This window comes from Podarcis vaucheri (assembly GCF_965113315.1).
Source record: "Podarcis vaucheri genome assembly, chromosome: 14".
Lineage (NCBI taxonomy): Eukaryota > Metazoa > Chordata > Lepidosauria > Squamata > Lacertidae > Podarcis > Podarcis vaucheri.
In genome coordinates, this window is record NC_138752.1 from 51,907,232 (window position 1) to 51,930,687 (window position 23,456).

Here is a 23,456-nt window from a genome sequence, read left to right on the forward strand (position 1 = left end):
AATACTTTGGCCACCTCATGAGAAGAGAGGACTCCCTGGAAAAGACCCTGATGTTGGGAAAGATGGAGGGTGCAAGGAGAAGGGGACGACAGAGGACGAGATGGTGGGACAGTGTTCTCGAAGGTACCAGGATGAGTTTGACCAAACTGCGGGAGGCAGTGGAAGACAGGAGTGCCTGGCGTGCTCTGGTCCAGGGGGTCACGAAGAGTCGGAGACGACTAAACGACTAAACAACAAATTCTTAGGCTCCCCACTATGCGTCTATTTGACATGCGCAGACCGTCCCCCTTTTTGCGGAGAGACTTAGTACAGCTCACGCGCCTGGCAGGAGGATGACTCGCCAGTTGGACCCATTTCGGTCATTTTTGAAGGGGTGCTTGATTCCCTTCTGCTACTATCTCCTCCACAGTGGCAGCTTACGATTAATACAGGCTAGAATTTAAAATAGGGGGGAGGGTACACATATATTTCGACAATAATAATATGAGTAGAAGTACGCGATGATGACACCGCTATTCACGACACTACTTTCACCTCCGCCCTCCCTCTGGGATGGTCCATCCGACCCCACCTAAGGGCGGGCGTAATGCGGGGCCTCGAGCCGCCATGTTGGACTTAACCACCAAGGTTGTTCTAACGAGGGGGTGGGATGTGAAGCGAGCGTACCTCAAGACCGAAAGGCCTAATTCCTAGGGGGAAAGCATAACTGGGCGTTAACCGGTCGCAAACCCTGTCCTAGCCTGTTAACATAGGGGATTAACATATACAACGCAGTAAGACACCGCTTTTGGAATGCGTTCCTCCCCCCCCACCCTCCTCTGGCGAGTTGGTCCCTGCCCCCTCTCGCGAGACTCGCCGCCGGGCCCGCTCTCGCGCACATGGCCCGGCGAGAGGGCGCCTCCCCTGCGCGCGCGCCTGCGCGCTCTGTGCCCCCTCCCTCCCCCTTTTCGGCCCAGCGCGCCGCCTTGCCTGTTCGTGCGCCGCGCGTGTGAGGCGAGCGGGAAGGCCGCGTAGCCCCCCATGCAGGAGACCCAGGAGAGCCCGGCGGCCGCCGAGACCCCCGCCGCTCTTCCCGCCCAGGACGAGGGGCCCGGAGGAGAGCCCGGCGGCGGCGGCAGCGGGGGAGAAAGAGGCGGCGGCGGCAGCAGCAGCGGCGACTCGGAGGCCGAGCTGCCGGACGGGCCTTCCGCGGAGGAGCCTGAGGGGAAGAAGGAGCCGGAGCCCGAAAAAGGCGGCGAGGAGAAGGAGGAGGCGGAGGAGAAGCCGCGAAGCAGCAGCGCCGGCGAGGAAGAGGAGGCCGCTGGAGAGCGCCGGGAGCAGCCGCAACCGTCTCCCCCTCCGGCCGCTGGGCCGCCTTCGCCGCCTCAGGAGCCGCCCGAGGTTGCCGCTGTAGCCGCCGCCGCCGAGGAGCCGCCGGAGCGGGAGAAATCCCCCGAAGCCCCTGCCTCTGCCCCGGCCGAAGGGGGTTCCGAGAAGCCCGAGGGGGACCAGGAGGGATCCGAAGGCGGCGAGGCGAAGGAGGAGGAGGAGCAGCAGGAGGAGGAGGCCGAGGAAGAGGAGGAAAAGGCCGAGAAGCCCAGCAAGGAGGAGGAGGGGAGCGGCAAGGAGGAAGAGGAGGATGAGGGCATCTCGTTCAGCGACCCCGAGGACTTCGTGGACGACATCGACGAGGAAGGTGGGTGGGCCGAGGGAGGAGGGAGAGGCCTGGCGACGGCCTCTTCCGCCTCTTCCTCGACACGTGTTTGTAAGCCGCCTGGGAGGTGGGGTAGAAATAAATATTTCATTTATTGTTATATGTACTTTTGTATGTAGCTTTTCCCCCCTCCAGAGAAGGACTGGACATGTAATATGTGGACATTAGTGGGGGTGGGGGGAGAGAGCCTCGTGATCCTTAATAAAGGGGGGGGAGGAGGAGGGTCGGTGTGGCCATTTGGGAAGGGGTGGCAGAGCCTATGCTTTGCTTGCAGATGGTCCCAAGTTCGGTCCCCTGGAAGGGCCGGTTACATCCCATTGCCTAAAATGGTAGAGATGGTGTCATGGGTCAGTCTAGGCCAGTATTCTTCAACCTGGGGATCCCCAGATGTTGGGACTAAAGCTGCCATCATCCTTGACCACAGATGTGAGTTGGCTGAGGGTGACAGCCACCGAGGTTTCAAGGGCGCCTGAGGATCCTGCGTTGAAGAATACTGGTGCAGAGTAGTGCCTCTCAAGCTGTGGGATGTGGTGGTTTGGCATTCCCCACCCCCAGCATGCCAGGGAACAGCACCTTGACTTTAGTGAAGTTGACAAGGACCAGAACCAGTCCATGGACCACCACGGTGAGCAGCGCTGGTGTAGACAATAGTGAGCAAGATGACTTAGTGGCCTGGCCATAAGACAAGCTTCCAGCATATTCCTTCTGAGATAGAACAGGGAAAAGTGAGGGGGTCACTTGGCCATCTTGTTGGCCTACTCCAGCACCTATCAAACAAAGGGTTTAGAGAGCCAGTGTGGCATAGTGGATATAGAGTGTTAGACTAGGGCCTAGGAGGCCAAGGTTTAAATCCCTCCAGTCGGCCATGAAGCTTTACGCAAGTCTCAGGGCTTTGGGGGAATTAAATGGGGAGAACAGTGTATTCCAACTCCCATCATCCCTGACTGCTATCCCTTCTCATTGGGGATAATGAGAGTCATAGTTCAACATCATTTGGGGAACCAGTGTGGAGAAAGGCTGTTCTAGAAGGTCCTGGTCTATCAGACTGAAGAATATGCAAGGCACTTTAGTGGATTGGACAGTTTCTCAACTGTGTTGAGCCAGATGTATCTGTAAATTTCACAACAGGGCACTAGTCCTCTCCTGTGTCTTGTCTCCAGATTGTGGTGCAAAGATATATTGCCCCATTACATGCAGAGCTTTGTGTTCAGTATGTGTCCGGATAGCAAAAGAAGGCCATTGTGCCCGGGTCTTGCTTGGCTTCCTGGAAGCATCTGTTTGGCAACTGTGGGAACAGAATGCTGTACTAGATGGGACTTTGGTCTGATCCAGCAGGGCACTTCTGGTATTCTTATGATTCCTAGCAAGTGTAGTTTTTAGTGATGCACTATCTCTGATGCAAAACAGACAGTATCTAGCCCCTGTTTACATGGAGTACATTATCTGTTATCTCCAGGTAGGGCTGGGAGAAACATCTGCCTGTAACCCTGGAGATCTGTTGTCTGTTGATGGATAGACCTTATTTAGCTAGATTATAAGGCAGCTTCTTAGTTTTTTCTGCTTTAGACAGTTTGCCATGTGTGTAATATTGTCTTAACAGGTGAGTTTGCCTGTTCTAAGTCTCATTGGCATTGATAGAATCTATAAAGAGATTTCCAATCTTAAAACTCTCAAATGCTTGTGGTGTTTAAAATATGCTGTTTCTTTATTTTTAATCTCACAGAAGTACCATTTGAGATGATTTACAATGTTTAAAATTTTATAAAAACATAAAATAACCAAGCAAGGAGGTGGGATCGTACAAGAGATTGTAAATAAATTGTCTTTAACTGACTAAAAACAGGAGACAAAGTGTTTGATTATCTAGCTGCAGCTGCCGAGGAGGACTGCCTGGTTATCACACTGAAATGTGCTTCTACTTTAGGGAGGACATAGAGAAGGGCATTTGTCCCTGACACTTTTTAAAAATAAAGTGAAAAGTAGGTTTCAAAAGGCCATTTTAAATTGGAAGTCTATAGCATGTAAGTGCAGAATAAAATATTTTAGTGATATCTAGTTTTAAGCCATGATTGTATAAATCATCATCAGTATGTTAGAATACCATATTTACTTGAGTCTAATGTGTCATCGAATCTAATGCACACCTCAATTTTCAGAACCTTGAAACCAAAAAAAATTATTTGCTGGTGAATGTAATGTGCCATCGAATCTAATGCACACCTTGATTTTTACAACATAATTTGGCCAAAAAAAGTGAGCAGTAGATTTGAGTAAATAAGGTATTTTGTTGGTTGTTTTGTGCATTCAGCAGCCCTGATAGTAAATACTGTGTTAGAGGCTAATGCTTTATAAGCGAATTTCTTTTATTGTAAAGGGAAAGTTTGTGGTAGGGGCATACAAATTTATAGACTAGAGGATGAAGACTTGCACTTGTCTTGATTTGCTGTGTGATTAGAGCAAAGGCTTCTTTGAACCCATGGAAAACTTGTTGAACTGCTATAATTAAAGGGTTTGTAGCATCTTTATAATTATAAATAAAGCCATGTTCGATGTTCAAAGCGTTCAGTTTGGAGAAAGACTGGATATGCCAGGTTACTTTCTTAGATTTTTGTAGTGGTGTGGAAGGATAGCAACCAACATTTGTAATAGCATCATTCTGCCCCAGTAGATTTTTCCCCATCAGAAGATAGAGAACTGAGTTTGCAAGCTCCACAAAAATGTGAGTAGTGGAAGAAAAACATTTTAGCACTGTGGTGGATGCTTGTCCTGGTTTAAGTGGCAGACTTCAAGGAGGGAGGCAGCCACTGGGAAGAATAGCTTGCCCCTAGATGGTCTACAGATGAGGGACTCTTCTTCTAAGCAAATCCTTGTTATACAAAAGGCAGAGAGAATGAGCTCTTGACACAGCAAAGTAGAGAATGAAGTTTAGAAAAGCATGTAACAAATTACTTTGTTTACTCAGTATGTTTCTAGCAGCAGGATAGCTCGGTTGGTTAGAGCATGATGGTGATAATGTCGCGGTTGAAGGTTCAGTAAGCTGCATATTCCTGCATTGCAAGGAGTTGGGCTAGACTCCAGGTCCTTTCCAACTCTACAGTTCTGTGATCCTTATGCTAAATGTCTATTAGTTTCTATAGTTAAAATACAGAAGACTGATTCCAATATGGAGTTTGCACTTCTGCTTTCAGCCTTTACCAAACACATGGCTAGCCAAACCTAGAATATCCCAATTAGTTTTCTTTTATACTGCAAATAAATTGTGGGCTTTGCTGTCTCTCTCATTCGCATACTTATCTTTTCCACAGAATTACTTGAAGATATTCTGCAAGAACGTCCACAGGAGGCTGATGGAATCGATTCAGTGATTGTGGTGGATAATGTTCCTCAGGTTGGACCAGACCGACTCGAGAAACTGAAGAATGTTATCCACAAGATTTTCTCAAAGTTTGGAAAAATTACCAATGAGTTTTACCCAGAAGCTGATGGGCAGACTAAAGGGTGAGTGGCTGTCTCTTTTAGCTGTCATTGTTAGCCAGCCTAAAAACTAATTGACTAATCCTTCCCTCTCCAATGAGGTGCCCCCCCCCCACCTTTCCAGCAGGAAAGGAAAGGTAGGGAGACTACTAGCTTGGCCACTACATGGTGGATGGTGCCCTGAATGCCAGCATGGCCAGTTCTTGAAAAGCTGCCTCTGCCTAGCAGCAGGCAAGAAAACTTGTCACTAGCTTTTCCTGTGAGAAAAGGAAGGTATGCTTTCTTGGGTAGGTGAGTTGGTAGCTGTGCTATCAAGCAGGCAAGCAGCCTTTAGCCAAGGAGACTGTGGGGATTGCCACACAATTGTTAGGACACCCCATCATACCTCAGCAGCTTCAAATTTGACAGGAAGCCTGGTTGGTCACTTGTCATACTTACCAGAGGTTATTGATGCAGTCACCACAGTGAACATGGTGGCTGAAAATGAAAATGTCAGATCCTCTATGACAGGCATCTCCAACTCCCAAGAGACACTAATCTACTCCCAGTATAAAAATACAACAACTGGCAGTGATCTACCCATTGTCATTGGAGGGGGGAGTAGCATGCGAGGGGTGGGTGGGTTGCCCAGCTCCCAGTATAAAAGAACAACCAGTAGTGATCTACTCATTGGAGGGGGGAGGGGGGTGGGTTGCCCAGAGTTGCGGAGCTTTTTGGGGGAAGGATTGCACTTAGTTTTTTTAGCTTTTCCCACATTTTGTACATGATAAGGATCCTGCAACCTACCAGGATCAGCCGGGAATCTACCGGGGTAGATCACAATCTACTAGTTGGACATCCCTGCTCTATGATTATGGGTTTCCAGTGAGATATGGGACTGAAGTTTCAATGAACTTGCAACGTATAAGAACTCTAGAAGAATGAATCGCAGACCCTAGCAAGTTTTGCCATGCTAAGAATTATTACTCAGGGGCGAAACTAGGTTTTACTACACCTGGGTCACCCAGTTTGGCACCCCCCACACACATTTGTGTACATGCACACAAACACACACACACAGGTGCCCCCTCTGGAGGCTTCACCTAGGGCAAACAACCCAGCTAGTGCCCCCCCCCCCCAGTAGCTACGGCACTGCATTACCCATGGACAGATAATACTTTTCGAAATTAAGCTATGGGGAGTTGCCTGATAAAAGTAAGTTCTCTGTGAAATTAAACGAACATTTAGTAGAAGAATAAGTTTTGTAAATTAAGTAGTGGCATTATCAAGTAGAGGAGGGAGGTTAAGATTAGCCAGGGTCTGCAGGGTTGTTTCACCCCTCCAAATGAACCACCAGCAGGTACAAAATCTGCCTGTCGCCAGTCGCCAGATCAAGAGTAGCAGAGAGCTTGCTTCCTTTTTGTTCTCCTATCTAGTGCATTGAAATTCCTAGCATTCAGAATCATCTACCAGCCTTTCCCCCCTCATTCATTTTCCCTTTTGTTGTCTCCCCTCTTGCCAGATGGCACATTATATGCTAATGTGGCAAACATATGGAGCCATGGCTCTATTTTTCAGCTGTTGCCATTGTCTCTGAGACAATGCAAATTGAAAATAAAAGGCACCTTGATCCTGCCTTTAAAATGGTGTATGCCACGCATGAGGGATTCTTGCACAGAGATAATTCTGAGGGCAGCAGCTGCAGGCCCAGCTTTCACTCATTGCACAGTGTCACATAGCATTTGGCACAATTATATAAACAAGCCTGAAATATGACTTTGGGGAAACAGTTGCTGTTGAATTCCGTTGAGTTGAAGTGTGGCTGATGTCACTGTTGAGGTTTGGCTGAATCCAGAGCATTGGGCCATTCATTTCATGTATCACCTCTTTGGGCAATTTCAAATTAAGTTGTCAGCAATAACTAACTAGATGTTTTACTGCAGGTATATTTTCCTGGAATACATGTCTCCAACTCATGCTTCAGATGCCATTAAAAATGCAGATGGCTACAAGCTAGACAAGCAGCACACTTTCAGGGTCAACCTTTTCACTGACTTTGACAAGTGAGTATCGTCATTTCTTAAAAGCAGAAAAGATTGACTGTTTGAAATACAAAGAAGTATAACTGACTGAATCACATTTTCAGATACATGACAATCAGTGATGAGTGGGAAATTCCAGAAAAGCAGCCATTTAAAGACCTGGTGAGTTTTCATATGCATGTATAGACTTTAAAGATCACTGTGTCCATCAAGAGGCAATACTAAGTTTGTACCTGCATAGGCTTGGAATCCCTCCAGTGCAGGTCATGAATTCCTAATACTGTAGGTTGTTAAAGAATACTCCCACAGCTCAGCTTGAAATGTGAATGATACACTGTGGCAGGCAATCAGATACTTATTAAAATCTGAGCACCCCAGTGTTCTTTTTTAAAAATAAATATTTGTATATATGACTGCAAGATGCAAAATAATCTTGCCTGTAAAAATGTTAAGTGTTTGCAAACGGTTGTCAATGATCCTGATATAACATTTGCCTGTGTTACAGTGAACGTCTGCAGTTTTATGTCTTTCAACAAATGCAGATGAATATGGTGAATTTTGGCTTTCACTGTTGTGTCTTGGAACCATGGGAAGTTCACAAAGCCCATCTAGGTGTGTCAGAATTCAAATCTGGATGTTCTCCAAATTTCACAAATTCAGTATAATACTCAGGAAATGTTGTGTCCAGCAAGTTGAGCTTTTATATTAGCTTTTCCATCGTTATTAACGCTGTCTCAAATAAAGACCAAATAGTATTTTTTTATAGGTCCTATCTTCTTAAACTGTTTTCTTTTTGACTTTTCCAGGGGAATTTGCGCTACTGGTTGGAGGACCCAGATTGTAGAGATCAGTACAGTGTGATCTTTGAATCTGGAGACAGAACCTCTATTTACTGGAATGATGTTAAGGATCCTGTCACAATTGAGGAGAGAGCTGTGAGTGTCCCTAGGAAGTATCTCATTACTGAGAGCAGTTTTTTGTGCAGTGTCTGTAAAAAGGAAATAAAATATATAATGTGACTAAACATTCAGTTAGCATATGATTCAATGAACATAATAGCTATTCAGTACATTAGTGAATCACATCAGTTACCTGGCTACCAGTTGACCATATTAACATATGAGATTTCTGTTTTTAGAATGCTGAGGGCCACAAATAAATTTAGATGTTGATTGACGTTAGATGTCATGCACCAGAGTAAGGGATTAATCCCAGATAAGGTTTTATGCATCAATATGCAAATGAAATATGATTCAAATGGTTATGCTATGCACTTTCCCCCTTGTAGCGATGGACAGAAACCTATGTACGCTGGTCTCCAAAGGGTACCTATCTGGCTACATTCCATATGAGGGGCATTGCTTTGTGGGGTGGAGAGAAATTCAAGCAGATTCAGAAGTTCAGCCACCAGGGGGTGCAACTCATTGACTTCTCACCTTGCGAAAGGTAGTGTATGAAATTAGTTGGTGGTAGTACTGTGGGAATGAGGTGTATAAAATATATTGCCTGTTACAGTTACGCACTCTATTTATTGATTTACCTATTGGGGGCTGTTATACCACATTTCAACTATATTCCTGGTATGGTTTTCAAGATAGAATAAAACAACGTACAACTACAAACAAAACACACTAAACTAAAACTTAAAAGATCATGGAAGTAGTACAAAACATTGCCTGAAATGAAAAGAGCATAAAGTACGTATCAGGCTAATCACTCTGGGAAGAACATTTCACAGTTGAAGCAACACCTCCAAGAAGACCCTCAGGTGACAGGCACAGCGAAAGGAGGCACTGTACTGGATATATTAATGTATGAGTAGATTACATTAGATCTGTTTGTTGTCGTTTGCACTTGTAGCTCAGTTTTCAAGAGATCTTTTCACTTGGGACTAGTCAGGTCTGAGCAGTTTCCATAGCCCCTTGGTGGAAACATTGACTAAATTTATTAATACGTTTCTAGACTTTCAGCTAGAAGAATTTGCAGGGTATGAAATATCAAACTGTGGCTATTTTTTTCTTGTGGTGAAGGTTCTCATACTCATGCTTTCTTGGCATAGCTTGTGTGAAATAGTTTGGAAAAAAAGTTGTTGAGTGAGGGCCCCCTGTCTCACAGGAAGCTTCCCACTCAGCCTCCTAGCACAGAAGGGAAGGTGTTATGGCTCACCCTTGTCTTCTACCTCTTTTCTACATTCATTCCTGGCTCCTGGAGAGGCAGTGACTCTTTTGCTCCCAATTCTCTCTCTCTCTCTCTGTGTGTGTGTCTGTGTGTGTCTGTGTGTGTCTGTATTTGTCTGTTTCTCTTTCTAGCTAGTAACTAGGTCTTGTATATAGTATGGTGCAAAACAGTTCTGCCATTTAGAGAGTGCAGCTCTTGTTCTAATGAGAATTCCAAGTGGTCTAGAAGCAGCTTCCTAGACCTATCATAGTGCAGAGCTTTCCAAACTCTGTGTTGTGTGAATGCTCCCCACTCTCCTTCTGGGGCTGGAAAGGGGTTAGTTTAACCTCCAGTTTGCTAGGAAAAGTGAATTACTGTGTTGCAAAAAGTTGCATTTCCAAAAAGTATGTCGCCAACATGAAAAGTTTGGAAAGCTCAGGTGTACCCCCACCCCAAACTCTTGGTTGCCTCTTCAGTTCCTTAAACTAGCTAAGACTTCCTGCCTTTTGTTGGCTTTGAGGTGGGAACATAATTGGTCACAGACATTTGTGTTGTGGTTTGTGTTGAATCTCTCACATTTGTTTGCTAAAGGGTTGAAGCTGTTGGGAATGTTATATTTGAAGCCTTTGTGCTACAAACCACTATCATACCACATGTGATTAATGCATAAACCCTTAAAGGGGGAAACAGGGTGTTAGATGCTGATGTTTTTGAGGGCTCTGCCATTCACTCACTTATTTGTCTTTCTACTGCCTGCTTTTTTGCAGTCCAAGGAACTCTAAATAGCTGTTGTGCAACTGACCAGTGTTTTGTTACTTTAATTCTGGAATTTGGGTGCACCATGTAAAACACAAAATCTGCATTTTAATGGAAAAAACCTGCTTGATTCTTCACCATACATCAAGATGTGCTTGCTGTCTTACAAAACGTCTGCTAAGCATTGCAGTTTTGAAAGTATGCTTTCCCCCTGTGAAGTTGTATTCCTGGGAACAGAAACTAAGAAAGATAAAACATGGCCCTCTAATGAATTTCAAAGCAACTCAAATGTTTAAACTTGACATAAGATCACAGCTTTTATGTTTGTGTAATTGATCTATTCTTCTTTGTGAAGGTACCTGGTCACCTTCAGCCCTCTAATGGACACCCAGGATGACCCTCAAGCGATCATTATCTGGGATACCCTAACTGGACAGAAGAAGCGCGGATTCCACTGTGAAAGCTCAGCCCACTGGCCTATTTTTAAGTAGGTTGGGCAGATGGTTCACAAATTGCTTTTTAAAAAACCAAACAAACATGCTTTTGTTATTGGGAAGAGAAACATATCTGATTTCTTGAAATTCTTTGCTTAGGTGGAGTCATGATGGTAAATTCTTTGCTCGGATGACATCTGACACTCTTAGCATCTATGAAACACCTGTAAGTCTCCCTTCCTTTCTGATGTAATATGATAGATTCTGTAACATGCCTATTTGCAGTCACAATGTGCTAGAAGGTATCCTGCTAATAAGGATATAAACTCAGTGGGTGATGTGCAAGCATGAATCCCATACCCATTCTGACTGCAGTGTTTGCACGTCGCCCACTAATGCAACCTAAAAGATGTTGCTAGTTTGGCTTCAAATGTTGGACATAGATTGCATTTTCTCTCACACACAAAACCTCCAGAAACCACCACAATTACTTGTGGGACAGCCTTCTTGTAGCTGTCCGTTAAGCTTTTTGAAATACTGTTTGTTCATAGTATTCTTTCCCCAACAAAAGTGAGGAAAATGTGTATTGGCCCCTTTATGTCAAATAAAGAGCATTTAGGGGTGGTTGTTTTTTACATGTCTTCAGTATTAAAGTGATTCCCCATTTCTGTTTCTTGTGTGTGTGTTAAGATGTTATTTTCTTCTTTGTTGATTATTACTTTTATAGTTTCGCTAGGTTTTTATGCTTTGTTTTACATCACATTGGGGGGCTTTCTTAGGCAGGGAAGTAGACTATAAACTTTAATATGAATGTTACTATAAACTTAAATTGAGATAGATAGGTGTGTACTAGAATCATTTTGACTTTATGTTCTCTCTTTCTAGTCAATGGGTCTGTTGGACAAGAAAAGTTTAAAAATCAATGGGATCAAGTGAGTGTTTTTCTTTAGATCTTACTTTCCTTGCTGCTGCTATTATTGTTATTTTTGCCTTCGACATATAATTGTCCTCCTCGCAGTGGCTCCCTCTCCTTTTCCAAAGTGTGAGAAATAGATTTCATTTGGCTCATGTGATGTGTGGGTTTTTTATTTAAAAAAAGTGCCTTAAACTACTAAATTGTTGCATGTTCTGTTTACCATCCCTCAGAGACTTCTCCTGGTCTCCAGGTGGCAACATAATTGCTTTTTGGGTGCCTGAAGACAAAGATATACCAGCAAGGGTGACGTTGATGCAGCTGCCCTCCAGACAGGAAATCAGAGTGCGGAATCTCTTCAATGTGGTGGACTGCAAGCTACATTGGCAAAAGAATGGGGATTATCTCTGTGTGAAAGTAGACAGGACCCCCAAAGGCACACAGGTACGTGGCTCCGAAGCTTCCTTACAGAACTGTTAAACTCTCTGATTTTGAAATCCCAACTTTTATATTATCAAAGCTAAGAGAACACTTGAAAGCCTTTTCTGTTTTTGATTGAAGCATTCTTGCTCTGAGCTGCCCAGAGTGGCTGGGAAAACCCAGCCAGATGGGCAGGGTATAAATAATAAATTATTATTAATATTATTCCACCACCATCTGCAGCAGCTTCATGGTACCTGATCTCACATATAAGTTGCATGATTTGTGTTTCTGTCTACTCCCTCCTTTCTTATTGCACTCTGTGTAAGCCCCATTCTTTTGCTTTGGACTGCCAGTTCCTGCACTGGGCGAAAGCTTTTTAATGAACTCTTAGCACACGTTTGCTGCAGAACTGCAAGGATTACCAGAGAACATATTAAAGAATCCAAGAATTTTATTCTAAATATAGGTAGTTCACATGCTGCTGTAAAGCCTCCTGAATAGAAAATGACTCATGTTTACAATTACAGGGGTTGAGTTTAAAATGAAGCTATCCCATGGACCTGTTTTCCACACAGTCGTCTGTGTGTCCCCACCCCCTCCTGAGTGCAAATAGTTCCATTCTTCAGAGTTGATGTCTTGTATGCCTGGAGATGGCTGTATCTTACTCTGACTAGTTTACTCCATACTAGCCTTGTCTAATATGTATCATATTTTTCGCTCTATACGACACACTTTTTCCCCTCCAAAAATGAAGGGGGAAAGTGTGTGCGTCCTATGGAGCGAATGCAGACTTTCACTGACCCCTCTCGCATTCCAGGCTTCAGGAAGCTATCCGCAAGCCCGCGGGAACTCCTGCTGGGCTCCGCGGGCTTGCAGATAACTGCCTGCAGCCCAAAGCCCGGGGAGCGCGGCGCTGTGCACCCCGGGCTTCGGGCAGCTCTCCGCAAGTGTGTGGAGCCCAGCGGGAGTTCCCGCCGGGCTCCCAAGGCTTGCGGATAGCAGCCTGCTGTCCCCGAAGCCAAAACAACGAGACCGGGCGCTGTGCAGCCCTCCGTCTCGTTGTTCCAGATTTGGGATGGCTGTGCAAAGCCTCCGCAGGGCGGCGGGGTGAAGGCACCCCGCCGCCCTGCGGAGGCTACAAAGGACGTCCCTGAATCCTCAAGCCTTTGGAGTGCAGCGCTTTCCCCCCCCCACCGCCAGCCCCACAAGCTCAGGGAGCAGCGGCAAGGCTTTGCCCTGTTCCCCGACCTGCTCTTGAACACACCTTGTTTTTGAGGGGAAGAACAAGGGGAAAAAAAATTCCCCCTATTCTCCCCCACCTATGGTCCGGTGCGTCCAATAGAGCGAAAAATACGGTATTTCAGTTGAATACTTTGCAGTTCAGCCTTGTAGAAGAGAATAAATAACAGTGTCTGGAAGGCTAGCCCTGTTTTGGTTCTTATTTGCTGCAAGAGACTTGTGGCTCCTTAAAGACTAATTCTAAAGTGCTGCAAGACACTTCATATTAAATAACAGTAGTGCATCTTGCTCTAAGTTATGAGATTTTAGGCACCCCAAACACTCAGATCCAAACAGCAGCAGGCTAGCTACTTCTGCTTTGTATTAAATGCACATCATCTCAATTCCCTACCTGAGTAGATAACATGCCCACATCACCTTTCCCCCCCCCCCTGCAGGGTGTAGTGACCAACTTCGAAATCTTCCGCATGAGAGAGAAGCAGGTTCCTGTTGATGTGGTAGAAATGAAAGGTAAAGGTTCAGCTCTCTATGCACTACTTTTTGTCCTTCAGTGTATATCTAATTTAGTGTTTATAGCATATGAAATATAACAGAAGTGAAACACCACATAATGTAAGCCACCAGGGTGCTGAAAGGTATTCTTCCAATGCTACTCTCTGGACTCAGTCCTGAAGCTAGGATCAGAACCACTGTATTACAGTGCCTGCAGTTCCCTTTTCCTGGAGCCAGTCCAGGAGACTACCATGGTTGATGGCATCAGATGCCTACAGATGCCACACTGCCCCATCCTGCTCTTTGCAAAGGTCATCCATCAGGGCGACCAAGGGGTGAACCCAGATTCGAATGGATCTAAATAATATGTGCCTTCCCAATAATGCTTGCAGCTGCCCCACCACAGCCCTCTCCACCACCTTTTCCCAAAGGTGAGCCATTTGGGAGCCAAATGGAAGCAAGTGGTTGATAGTTGTTCCAATCCAAAGGGTCCAGAACCAGTTTCCTTAGGAGCAGCCACACCACTGCCTCTTTCAATGCAACAGGGACCATCCCCCCACACAGTGAAGCTTTAACCACACTCTGGACCTAAGCAGTCAGCCCTCCTGAACTAGATTTGATAAGCCAAGAGTGACTACAGTAGAGAGGAAATGTGGTGGTGCGCATTGCCGCCAGCAGCTTGCCACATAACGACACTATGTACTTCAAGCAGAGCTGCAACAGGTGCAGAGTCAAGATCACTCCAAAGTCGAGGCTGTTCTCAAGTGTGTAGCCAGTTGGTCACGATGGGTCTTAGAAAGATCTAGAGGTCCCTCCACTCTAGGGGATGCAATGCGAGACCTCACTGCCACATGGTAGGCACGGTTATGTGTTCTTACCGGTGTTGGGTCAGCTTCAGAGCGAGATTTGCACCATCTAAGCTCCAGTCTTCCTCTGGCCTGTTTCACAGTCCAACATTCTTCAGAGCACCAAGGAGCTGTTCGGGCTCTACAACACCAGAGAGGATGCTCATGAGCAGGCATAGGCAAACGCGGCCCTCCAGATGTTTTGGGACTACAATTCCTGTCATCGCTGACCACTGGTCCTGTTAGCTAGGGATGATGGGAGTTTTAGTCCCACAACATATGGAGGGCTGAGTTTGCCCATGCCTGCTCATGAGTGATCATGGCAACTTTGCATTTCATATCACCATTTTATAGGTAGGCAGGATCACCAGCTTTCTGCACTGGAAAATCCCCCAGAGCATTGAGAAACACATCTGGTTCCATCAGTCTAGAGGGTGGGCCATCCACGTAGCCCTCCTGCAGTGGGGACCTGCCACCGCCAGTCAGAACTTAAACTGATAATGGTCTGACCATCACAAGGAAGTGCATTGCATTCCCCCTGTCTTCAGTCCATCACTCATATCACTTGGGGTAAAGATCACATCAAGAGTGTGCCCTGACTGGTGTGCTGGACCAAAGACCATCTGAAAGAGACCCATGGTTGTCATGGAGTCTGAATTCTCAAGCTGGCCGAAGAGCAGCCTCCGCATGGATATTGAACTCACCCATGGTTATCATTTTAGGGTCCTCCAAAAATATCCCAGAGACTATTTCGGCCAGCCTGATCAGGAATGCTGCTGGGCAGCAGTATTTTGAATGTATAGGAGACCCACATGAATTAGAAGCCTTTTCAGAGGGGATCTGGCTAATTTTACAGGTTTAATGTAGGTCTTCCTCTCTTGCAGAAAGCATCATAGCGTTTGCTTGGGAGCCAAATGGAAGCAAGTTTGCTGTGTTGCATGGAGAGCCGCCACGGATATCCTGCTCTTTCTACCATGTGAAAAACAATGGGAAAATAGAGCTCATTAGTAAGTAGAATTCAAGAGGCTATGCATGGGCTTGGGATTTGAGGATCTCTGTGTGTGTTGTTACAATCCATTTTAAAATTCATCAAGAATCATTTGAACTTCATTTTGGCCAAATAACTGTCTTTCAAGACCCCTTGGATTTCGCAACTATTGAAACTTGGACAACGCAGCACTTGGTCTTTTTTGTGACTGCAGATCTGCTGTAAAAGCATTGATGTTAAGTAAGGCTTCTTATATGAATGAGATTGTGTATCCTAGTTATTCCTGGTCTTGTCAATACTCTGGAGGCAGCATTAATGGGGGCATGAAGATTTTGATTACTTTGTTTTGTAAGGCTAAAATCTTTATTACAAAGGCATAATATCAACCTTATAAAGCAAGAATATTCGTCTCATGTATTTAAATCTTATTTCAGAAATGTTTGACAAGCAGCAGGCAAACACGATATTCTGGAGTCCTCAAGGGCAATTTGTGGTGTTGGCTGGTCTCAGGAGGTGAGTACTGTTTCTTGGCAAGCATATCTTGAGTCACAGAAGCTTTTTTAAAAAAGTTGGTTCTTAAAACAGGTTCCTTAGAGGGTGCCATCTTGGTCCACTGGAGCAAAAACCACAGAGAGCTCTGTTTAATTTGTAATGGTTCTGTAGAATTTTATTTCATCCTACAGAGTAAGAGTGATCAGCAGGTTAGTTTACCTTAATATAAAGGAAACTTGTGCCCTCTCCCAGACAAAGGGCTTTATGAAGACTGTTTCAAATCCAACGTCTCAGCTTTTAGATGATGCCATCTGACTCATACCCAGATTTCAAAGAAACGTTTGTTCAATTGTTTCACGGGCTTAAAAGTTGCCTGCATGTAATATATAAAATATTCTAATTACTTTTCTATGCAGCATGAATGGTGCCTTAGCTTTCGTTGATACATCTGACTGCACCATGATGAACATTGCTGAGCACTACACAGCCTCAGATGTTGAATGGGACCCCACAGGCCGCTATTTGGTGACTTCTGTTTCTTGGTGGAGTCACAAGGTATTATCAGTACTTCCCCACCCCTTACCCTTCTCCATCTTGAGCCTGTTAACAGGCCTTGTGTTGTGTTTGTTTTAGCTTGGATACCTTTGGTTCATAAATATCATTAATAGCATTGCTCATTATTTCTTCTTGTCATTCTCATGCCTTGGCAGGCCCGGTGCATTGGTTCCGCTCTTAACTGTAGAAGAGGCTTGAGTAAAGGGGAGGAGATAATTGTGGGGCTTCCAATGTGTACTCAGTTACTTAATGTGTGCTCCTCAAACAGTGAGATGGCTTAGTTACTCTGGTGCCTGGCTTTCTGTGTTGGTATCTTGTTTATATGTAATTCAGATCTTTATAGTAAACGTTTGCCATATACAAGTTAAGGCATCAGTTGATGGTCCTTAGAAATCCTTTCACAACATCACTGAAGGGAATTTGAATGCTTTCAGCTTTTTAGGACTACAAAGTAAGCAGCTGGGTGCGAAGAATGCTGCACCATGTGTGACACAACTTCACTGAACTGTCTTTCTAGGTGGACAATGCCTATTGGCTGTGGACTTTCCAGGGTCGCCTCCTACAGAAGAATAATAAAGACCGATTCTGCCAGTTACTTTGGAGACCCAGGCCACCTACGTTGCTCACCCAGGATCAAATAAAGGTATTGTGTCCTTTACGGTGGGGGGTTTGGTGTAACTTTTTGGGTTGATATTAAGAGAAGGAAGCTCGGTATTAGGAAAACAGCTCTAATGCTTCGGGAATTATAACACAGACAACAGTTGAAGCTCACCACAAGCTGGGGATAAGGAAGAGACATAGGTCAGCATTAGATCAGATACTTTATGTGTGTCTAATCTCAAGTTCAATCCCTGACATCTCCAGTTAAATGTTCAGGTGGTAGGTGATGAGAAAAATCTCTGAGATCCTGGAGAGCTGCTGCCAGTCAAAGTAGTCAGTATTGCACTAGAGGGTCAGTGGCTTAACCTAGCAGCTTGCCATGTCCACAAACCACTCCCCCAGTTCAATTTGCAATTGCCTCCAGCAAGCCCAGCTGAGTTATCCCTTTCCCACTGAACTCGACCTCATTCCCCTGATTACATTGGGAGCATGACATTTGTTGATCCAGCCCCATGCTGATTCCTGGTGTGTTGCCTACAGCTCTTGGGAAGTGTACTTTTCCCAATTTACCAACATTAAGTAGTCTTGGGGAAATGTATTGCTCATCTGCTGTTGTCTGGGTTGCTGGACGTTAGCTGCTGGAGAAGGGATACTTGCTCCCAGAGCAGCTTACAAGTAGGTGGCTTGGGGGAGGGGATTTGGAGGTGTTTAGGGAGCTGAATTATCCAAGCCAGAGAAAGACTTGGGGCCATAATGCTCTCTTGATATTCAGGGAAGGCTTTGCGAATCACCAAGGAGGCCAGAGAAAGACTTGGGGCCATAATGCTCTCTTGATATTCAGGGAAGGCTTTGCGAATCACCAAGGAGGCCAGTTTCTCCCCCATACTCTGCAGTAGTAAAATATTGGGTTGTAGTCAACTACCTTTTACTCAGGCCCATTGAAAAGAATAAACTTATATTAGTTATGTTCATTAGTTTCATTGAGTAAAACTAAGTGGAATATCACTGTAGAACTAAGCATGTCTCATGGATTGCTGTAGTATCCTGTGCACAGTATTCAAAAAGCATGTATTTGACATCCTGCTTAGTCCACTTTTTCTTCTCAAAATATGCTGGGGCTATATGAAATGGCAGATTTTGCTCAAAATAACATAAAATCATTTAAAAATACAATGTGTAACACTTGTCTCCTGAAACAGCAAATCAAGAAAGATCTGAAGAGATACTCCAAAATATTTGAACAGAAAGATCGTCTGAGCCAGTCTAAAGCCTCAAAGGTAAGCTACTTTTTGATCTCTTGGTGTTTTGGTTTTGAGTCCAGACACCTATTTCCAGATCTAGAACCCTTGGATTCATTTTCCAAAGCTGCTTCTGGCAGGAACGTTGTACAATAAGGGAGTGCTGGGGCAGGGAGGTTGGAGCACACTGCAATATTGGAGCAGGGAAGTCAGTAAATGAGAACTCTTAATTCTTCTGCTGGAGAATACGGAACCTTTAGCAGTATTCAGTGTGGGGAAATGTCTGTAAATGCCTTTTCCTGCTTGTGGCATCATATGGCCCAGATTTTGCTGCAATGAATTTTGCAAAGTGAAGCCGTCTGTTTGCACTAGTGAAAGGCATTTTGTCACCCCAGTCCTTCCCATATTTACATGGAAATAAGTCTCTTTGGTAATTTTAAGTAAGGCTGTTTGGGATCGAAGCCTTGGAAAGTCCAGCTTCTCTCCCCATCTTGATTACTCCTGGGGAGGTTTCTAGCTGCATTTTGATTGAAGGTTTTATAGCAACCTCTTGTTTTCTGTAGGAACTGGTAGATAGAAGGCGAACAATGATGGAGGAGTTCAAAAAATACCGCAAGATGGCACAAGAGCTGTACATGGAGCAAAAGAATGAGCGGTTGGAGCTCCGCGGAGGTGAGTTGGCTTTCCAAGCATTCCTTGTCTTAGGCTGCAATCCTGTGCATGCTTACCGGAGAGTAAGCTGCAGTGAACTCAGCAGCCACATGAAGGCAAGTCTCTGTTAGGGAAAAATATTGGCAAAACTGTTATGAAATAGTGTTGGGCTTATCTTAACAAAATAAATGATAAGCAAAGAAGTTGATATGTGGCAGAACTAGTTGGTTTGAATGAGATGGCAGCTGTATCTCTGTTCTAACACAGCTAAGATTCTGTTTCATTATGGAGCCAGCATAACGCTGCCTTGAAATCATCCAGGTCTAATACTTTTTCTCTCTTTACAGGAGTGGACACAGATGAGCTGGACAGCAACGTGGATGACTGGGAGGAGGAAACTGTTGAATTTTTTATCAATGAAGAAATTATTACAGTTGCAGAGCCAGAGTAGTCCGAAAGCCGTGGTAAAACCAGCCACATTGTGTACTTGGGGTGGTAGGGAGGGGAAGCTTTGTTGAAATCCTGGAGACTGAGAGTTACCCCCTTCTCTTTCCTTTGCAGCACCACCATATCTCGTACTGAGGAGGGATTTGTTCATTTCCAGAAGGTCTACACAACTTTGGACTTTTTTAAAATCCATATTCTCTCTCTGGACGGTGAATGCGCAGGATTCGTTCATTCTGACACATTGTAGTGCCTTCTAGTCCCCACTGCCTACTGTGGGGTCACTTGAAAGGCACTGCTTTTAAATTTTTATCCTTTATTGGGGGAGGGTTTAGTTTAATTTTGAAAAAAATCTACCACCAGTATTTGCTGCTTGACACTCCAGCAGTGCTGCTCTCAGCTGAGCAACTTGGAACTGTGGCCCTTACAACTGCAGCCTTGGCGCAACTTTCAGTGTCTTGCCACAAACTCGTGATGCTTCTGTTTGCCGAAGACTGTTCCTGTGCCCAAACCGCACAGGTGGAAGTTGGTTTCATGTTGGGGAAGATCACCGAAAAAACTGTACTTCATACTATGTGCTTTAATTTGCGGAAGCAGCACTACAGTGGGCTCTACCCTCCTCCTTTCAGATTGTGACAGGAGCTCTCCCAGGTTGAACATTGGAAATAAAGCAAACCTATATGCTTAATAAAGAGGGCTGTGTTATATGAAGCTTTCTCACTTTGAAACTCATTCATGTGACGTTTGCCTGTAGCAAGTAACATCTTGCTATCTGCAAATTGAATTTACATTCATTTGATTTCATACGCTTCCTCCATGCCCGACCACCAATAAGTGAGTTACACATACATATTCTCAAGGTACACGGTCTCTGCAGGAACAAAATCAGATGCATTGGGGGTTTTATTTGCAAACAGCTTGAGTCTTTAAAAAAAAACCCCAAAAACAAAAGTGTCGTTTGAGTATTAGACCAATGTAGGGGGCCATTTGTTGCCTACTTTGAAGAGGAAGGCAAAGCTGTGCCTAAGAGCTGCTAAGATCAGCTCCATCTGAGCATCATCGTCATCATTTTATTTGTATGCCGCCTTTCCACAGTTAAAACAGTGCTGAAGGCGGCTCACAATACGAAAACATTTACATTGTTACAAACATAGCAAAGTAGTCATAAGAATAAATAAAACGCATCAAAAATTACATAACCAAACTGGACTATTTCCACATAAAAATAAAGATGCAAAAAATTATCAGTAACCGCAAAAACTCACGACAAAACTGCCAAAATACCCCAGCAGCAGTTCTTGTGAAGCCTGTCAGGCCCCATCCTGGGCCAGGTAGAGAGAGGCAGGAACAGGCTCCCAGCAGGTCAGAGCACAGTGCCTTGTAGTAGTAAATGGAAAAGAGGAACTCTTGGGGGCAGTTGATCCATAAAGGAGCATCTTCCATTGGAAACTAAAAGGTGGTTGACCTCCAATATATCAAACGCATTGTGGCATTATAATAGCTAATGGTTTTAAAATTCCTTTTTTCTGCTGCACGAACAGCTTTGAAGTTAGTGACAGTGCAGTAATCTTGGCACTGATCCACATATTTTGAGAAAGGTAAATGGATAGTGCAGCATTCCTGTGTCTGCACTTGTCTACGTCAAGATATATTTCAGGGAGCAGGGTGACATTAAAGCATGCCGTTCCTTCATCTGCACTCCAAAGAAAGTAGCACATTTTGTTTACAAATTGGGATTACTCAAGAGACATTAAAAATCCGCTAGTGCAGCAATGCCAAGCAGGTTTGTTAATAAGCATTTGAATAGCTTTATGGAAGATTGATTTCCATGGAAGAAATAAGGTTGTAAATGACGCAAGAGATGACCCGAAGTCATCTCTTTCCCCCACCCCACCCAAAATCTGGTAGCTTTTAATGGTACACATTGCCACCTCCTAAATGAACTGCCTAATTTGACAAAAACATGCAGGAACTCAAGGCCCCATTTTACTCCTATGATGTGATTTGGGAGAAGTAATAACCTTAGTTTCCCATTTTGCTTTCTGAGCACCAGTTTTATATGCTCAGGACTTCTGACTAAGCATATTTGTCACCAGTGGATTTGGGGGGGAATGACACGTTTTGATGTAAACAGTGTTCCATGAAGTCACATTCTTCTAACTGAACCTTTTTGCATAGGGTGGTTGTGACAAGGATAAAAATAGGTCCACGTATATGGCCCTAAATTCAAATGGAAGAATGAAATGCAATTGTGAATCGCAATCTCTGCCAGCTGCTGCTCCTCTCTCCGGCAGCTGTGTGCACCTTCTGTTTCTACTCCCTCCACTCCATTGATGTCACCACCTGCTTCCCGTGGGGAAATGGTCGCTTTTTCACCTGGCAGCCCTAAGCTGTGCTAAGCCAGCAGAGCGACTGCCTTTGTGAGTTGCTCTGAGTGAGTCTCTTTGGTTGACGCGATGGGTATCTCATCACCCAGATCGCCCAGCCCTGCAGAGAGGAGGGTTGCCAGGGGTTCTGCTACTGCTACAAACACCCCCAGCTCAGCTACCATGAAGGATTTGAGGGCAGAGGAGCAGTTGGTGGTGAGTCTTGGCAGCAACAGCAGCTTTTGCAACTCGTTGGCCCCTTTAGATCTCTCTTTTTAGAAAAAAAGATGGGAATTTAAGAAGTTTCCTTGTACTGAGTCAGATGTAATTTGTTATTTAGTTGTGTCCGACTCTTCCTTACCCCATGGACCAGAACATGCCAGGCCCTCCTGTCTTCCACTGCCTCCCGCAGTTTGGTCAGACTCATGTTTGTCGCTTCAAGAACACTGTCCAACCATCTCGTCCTCTGTCGTCCCCTTCTTCTTGTGCCCTCCATCTTTCCCAACATCAGGGTCTTTTCCAGAGAGTCTTCTCATTAGGTGGCCAAAGTACTGGAGCCTCAGCTTCAGGATCCGTCCTTCCAGTGAGCACTCGGGGCTGATTTCCTTCAGAATGGAGAGGTTGGATCTTCTTGCAGTCCATGGGACTCTCAAGAGCCTCCTCCAGCGCCATAATTCAAAAGCATCAATTATTCGGCGATCAGCCTTCTTTATGGTCCACCTCTCACTTCCATACATCACTACTGGGAAAACCATAGCTTTAACTAGACGGACCTTTGTTGGCAAAGTGATGTCTCTGCTTTTTAAATGTATGTAAATAAGTGATGTACAATTCTTTGGGTGAAAGAGAGGGAATTGATAAATCTTCGATTGGTTTGAGAGCAGACTTCTATTTGTTGCATTTATATTCCATCTGGAGTACATGGTTCTCTTTCTCCCCATTTTATCTTCTCAACAACCCTGTGAGGTACGTTAAGCTGAGAGGCTGTGACTGACCCACAGTCATGCCTGGTGAGTTTTGTGCCCAAGTGGGGATTTGAACCCTGGTTTCCTAAGTCCTAATCCAACATCCTTAACTAATACACCACACTGGCTCTCTCCAGCCTGTTTCTTTCCAGGTGTTTTGGTCTTGTAAGAAACTGCCTTGGTCAGTCTTGCTCAGTATTCCTTACACTGCCTGGCAGCAGCTCTCTAGGGACTCAAGCAAATTCCTAGCCCCACTTGGTGATTCCAGGGACTGGACCTGGGATCATCTGCAGGTATACCAAGATTCTCTACCACTGACCAACAGCTCTTCTAGAGCTCATAGGATTGGGAGATCTGCCCTGTCCTCAAACTCTCCCTCATGCTCATATACAACCACACCGCTTTACATATTCCAGGGGTAGTTAATACTACACAGGACAGGATGGGGTTGTGCAGGGTTGTTAAGGCAGCAGAGAGCATTGTTAGCTGCCCACTCTCCACCTTAGAGCAGATTTATGCCACAAGGTGCCATAGGAAGGCACTGGACATAGTAAAAGATCCATCGCATCCTGGTCACTGTCTCTCCGAGCTCTTGCCGTCGGGACAGAGATACAGGACGATGAAGACAAGAACGAGCCGTCTTAAGAACAGCTTCTTCTCCAGAGCGATCTCGGCCCTGAATGGGAAGCCCAGACTTTGAAAGTCATCTA

The 23,456-nt window shown here is 44.9% G+C and overlaps 2 protein-coding genes across 4 annotated transcripts in view; both read left to right on the top strand.

Moving 5' to 3' along the window:
• The first annotated feature begins 949 nt into the window (after window positions 1-949).
• Window positions 950-20,126, top strand: EIF3B (eukaryotic translation initiation factor 3 subunit B). 2 transcript variants are annotated; one of them, XM_082199705.1, is made up of 19 exons: window positions 953-1,675; window positions 4,999-5,191; window positions 7,090-7,209; window positions 7,293-7,350; window positions 7,995-8,123; window positions 8,477-8,634; window positions 10,457-10,588; window positions 10,695-10,761; window positions 11,421-11,467; window positions 11,682-11,892; window positions 13,548-13,620; window positions 15,332-15,454; window positions 15,870-15,948; window positions 16,344-16,482; window positions 17,000-17,125; window positions 18,282-18,359; window positions 18,884-18,992; window positions 19,319-19,435; window positions 19,533-20,126. In XM_082199705.1, exons 1-18 carry the CDS (start codon window positions 1,021-1,023, stop codon window positions 19,420-19,422), a joined length of 2,601 nt encoding a protein of 866 aa, XP_082055831.1. In that variant the 5' UTR covers window positions 953-1,020; the 3' UTR covers window positions 19,423-19,435; window positions 19,533-20,126. The 2 variants fall into 2 exon arrangements, with proteins under 2 accessions (XP_082055832.1, XP_082055831.1); XM_082199706.1 differs by lacking the exons at window positions 19,319-19,435; window positions 19,533-20,126 and adding an exon at window positions 19,075-19,149 and having other exon boundaries at window positions 950-1,675; window positions 18,884-19,018.
• A 1,634-nt stretch (window positions 20,127-21,760) lies between these two features.
• The window catches only part of LOC309518977 (kinesin-like protein KIF19), a 35,367-nt gene continuing 33,671 nt past the window's right edge, over window positions 21,761-23,456 (top strand). For both annotated transcript variants that reach the window (XM_082199655.1, XM_082199654.1), the window contains exon 1: window positions 21,761-21,997. In XM_082199655.1, the coding sequence (XP_082055781.1) occupies window positions 21,872-21,997 (126 nt within the window). In that variant the 5' untranslated portion in view covers window positions 21,761-21,871. The remainder of the gene's footprint in view (window positions 21,998-23,456) is intronic.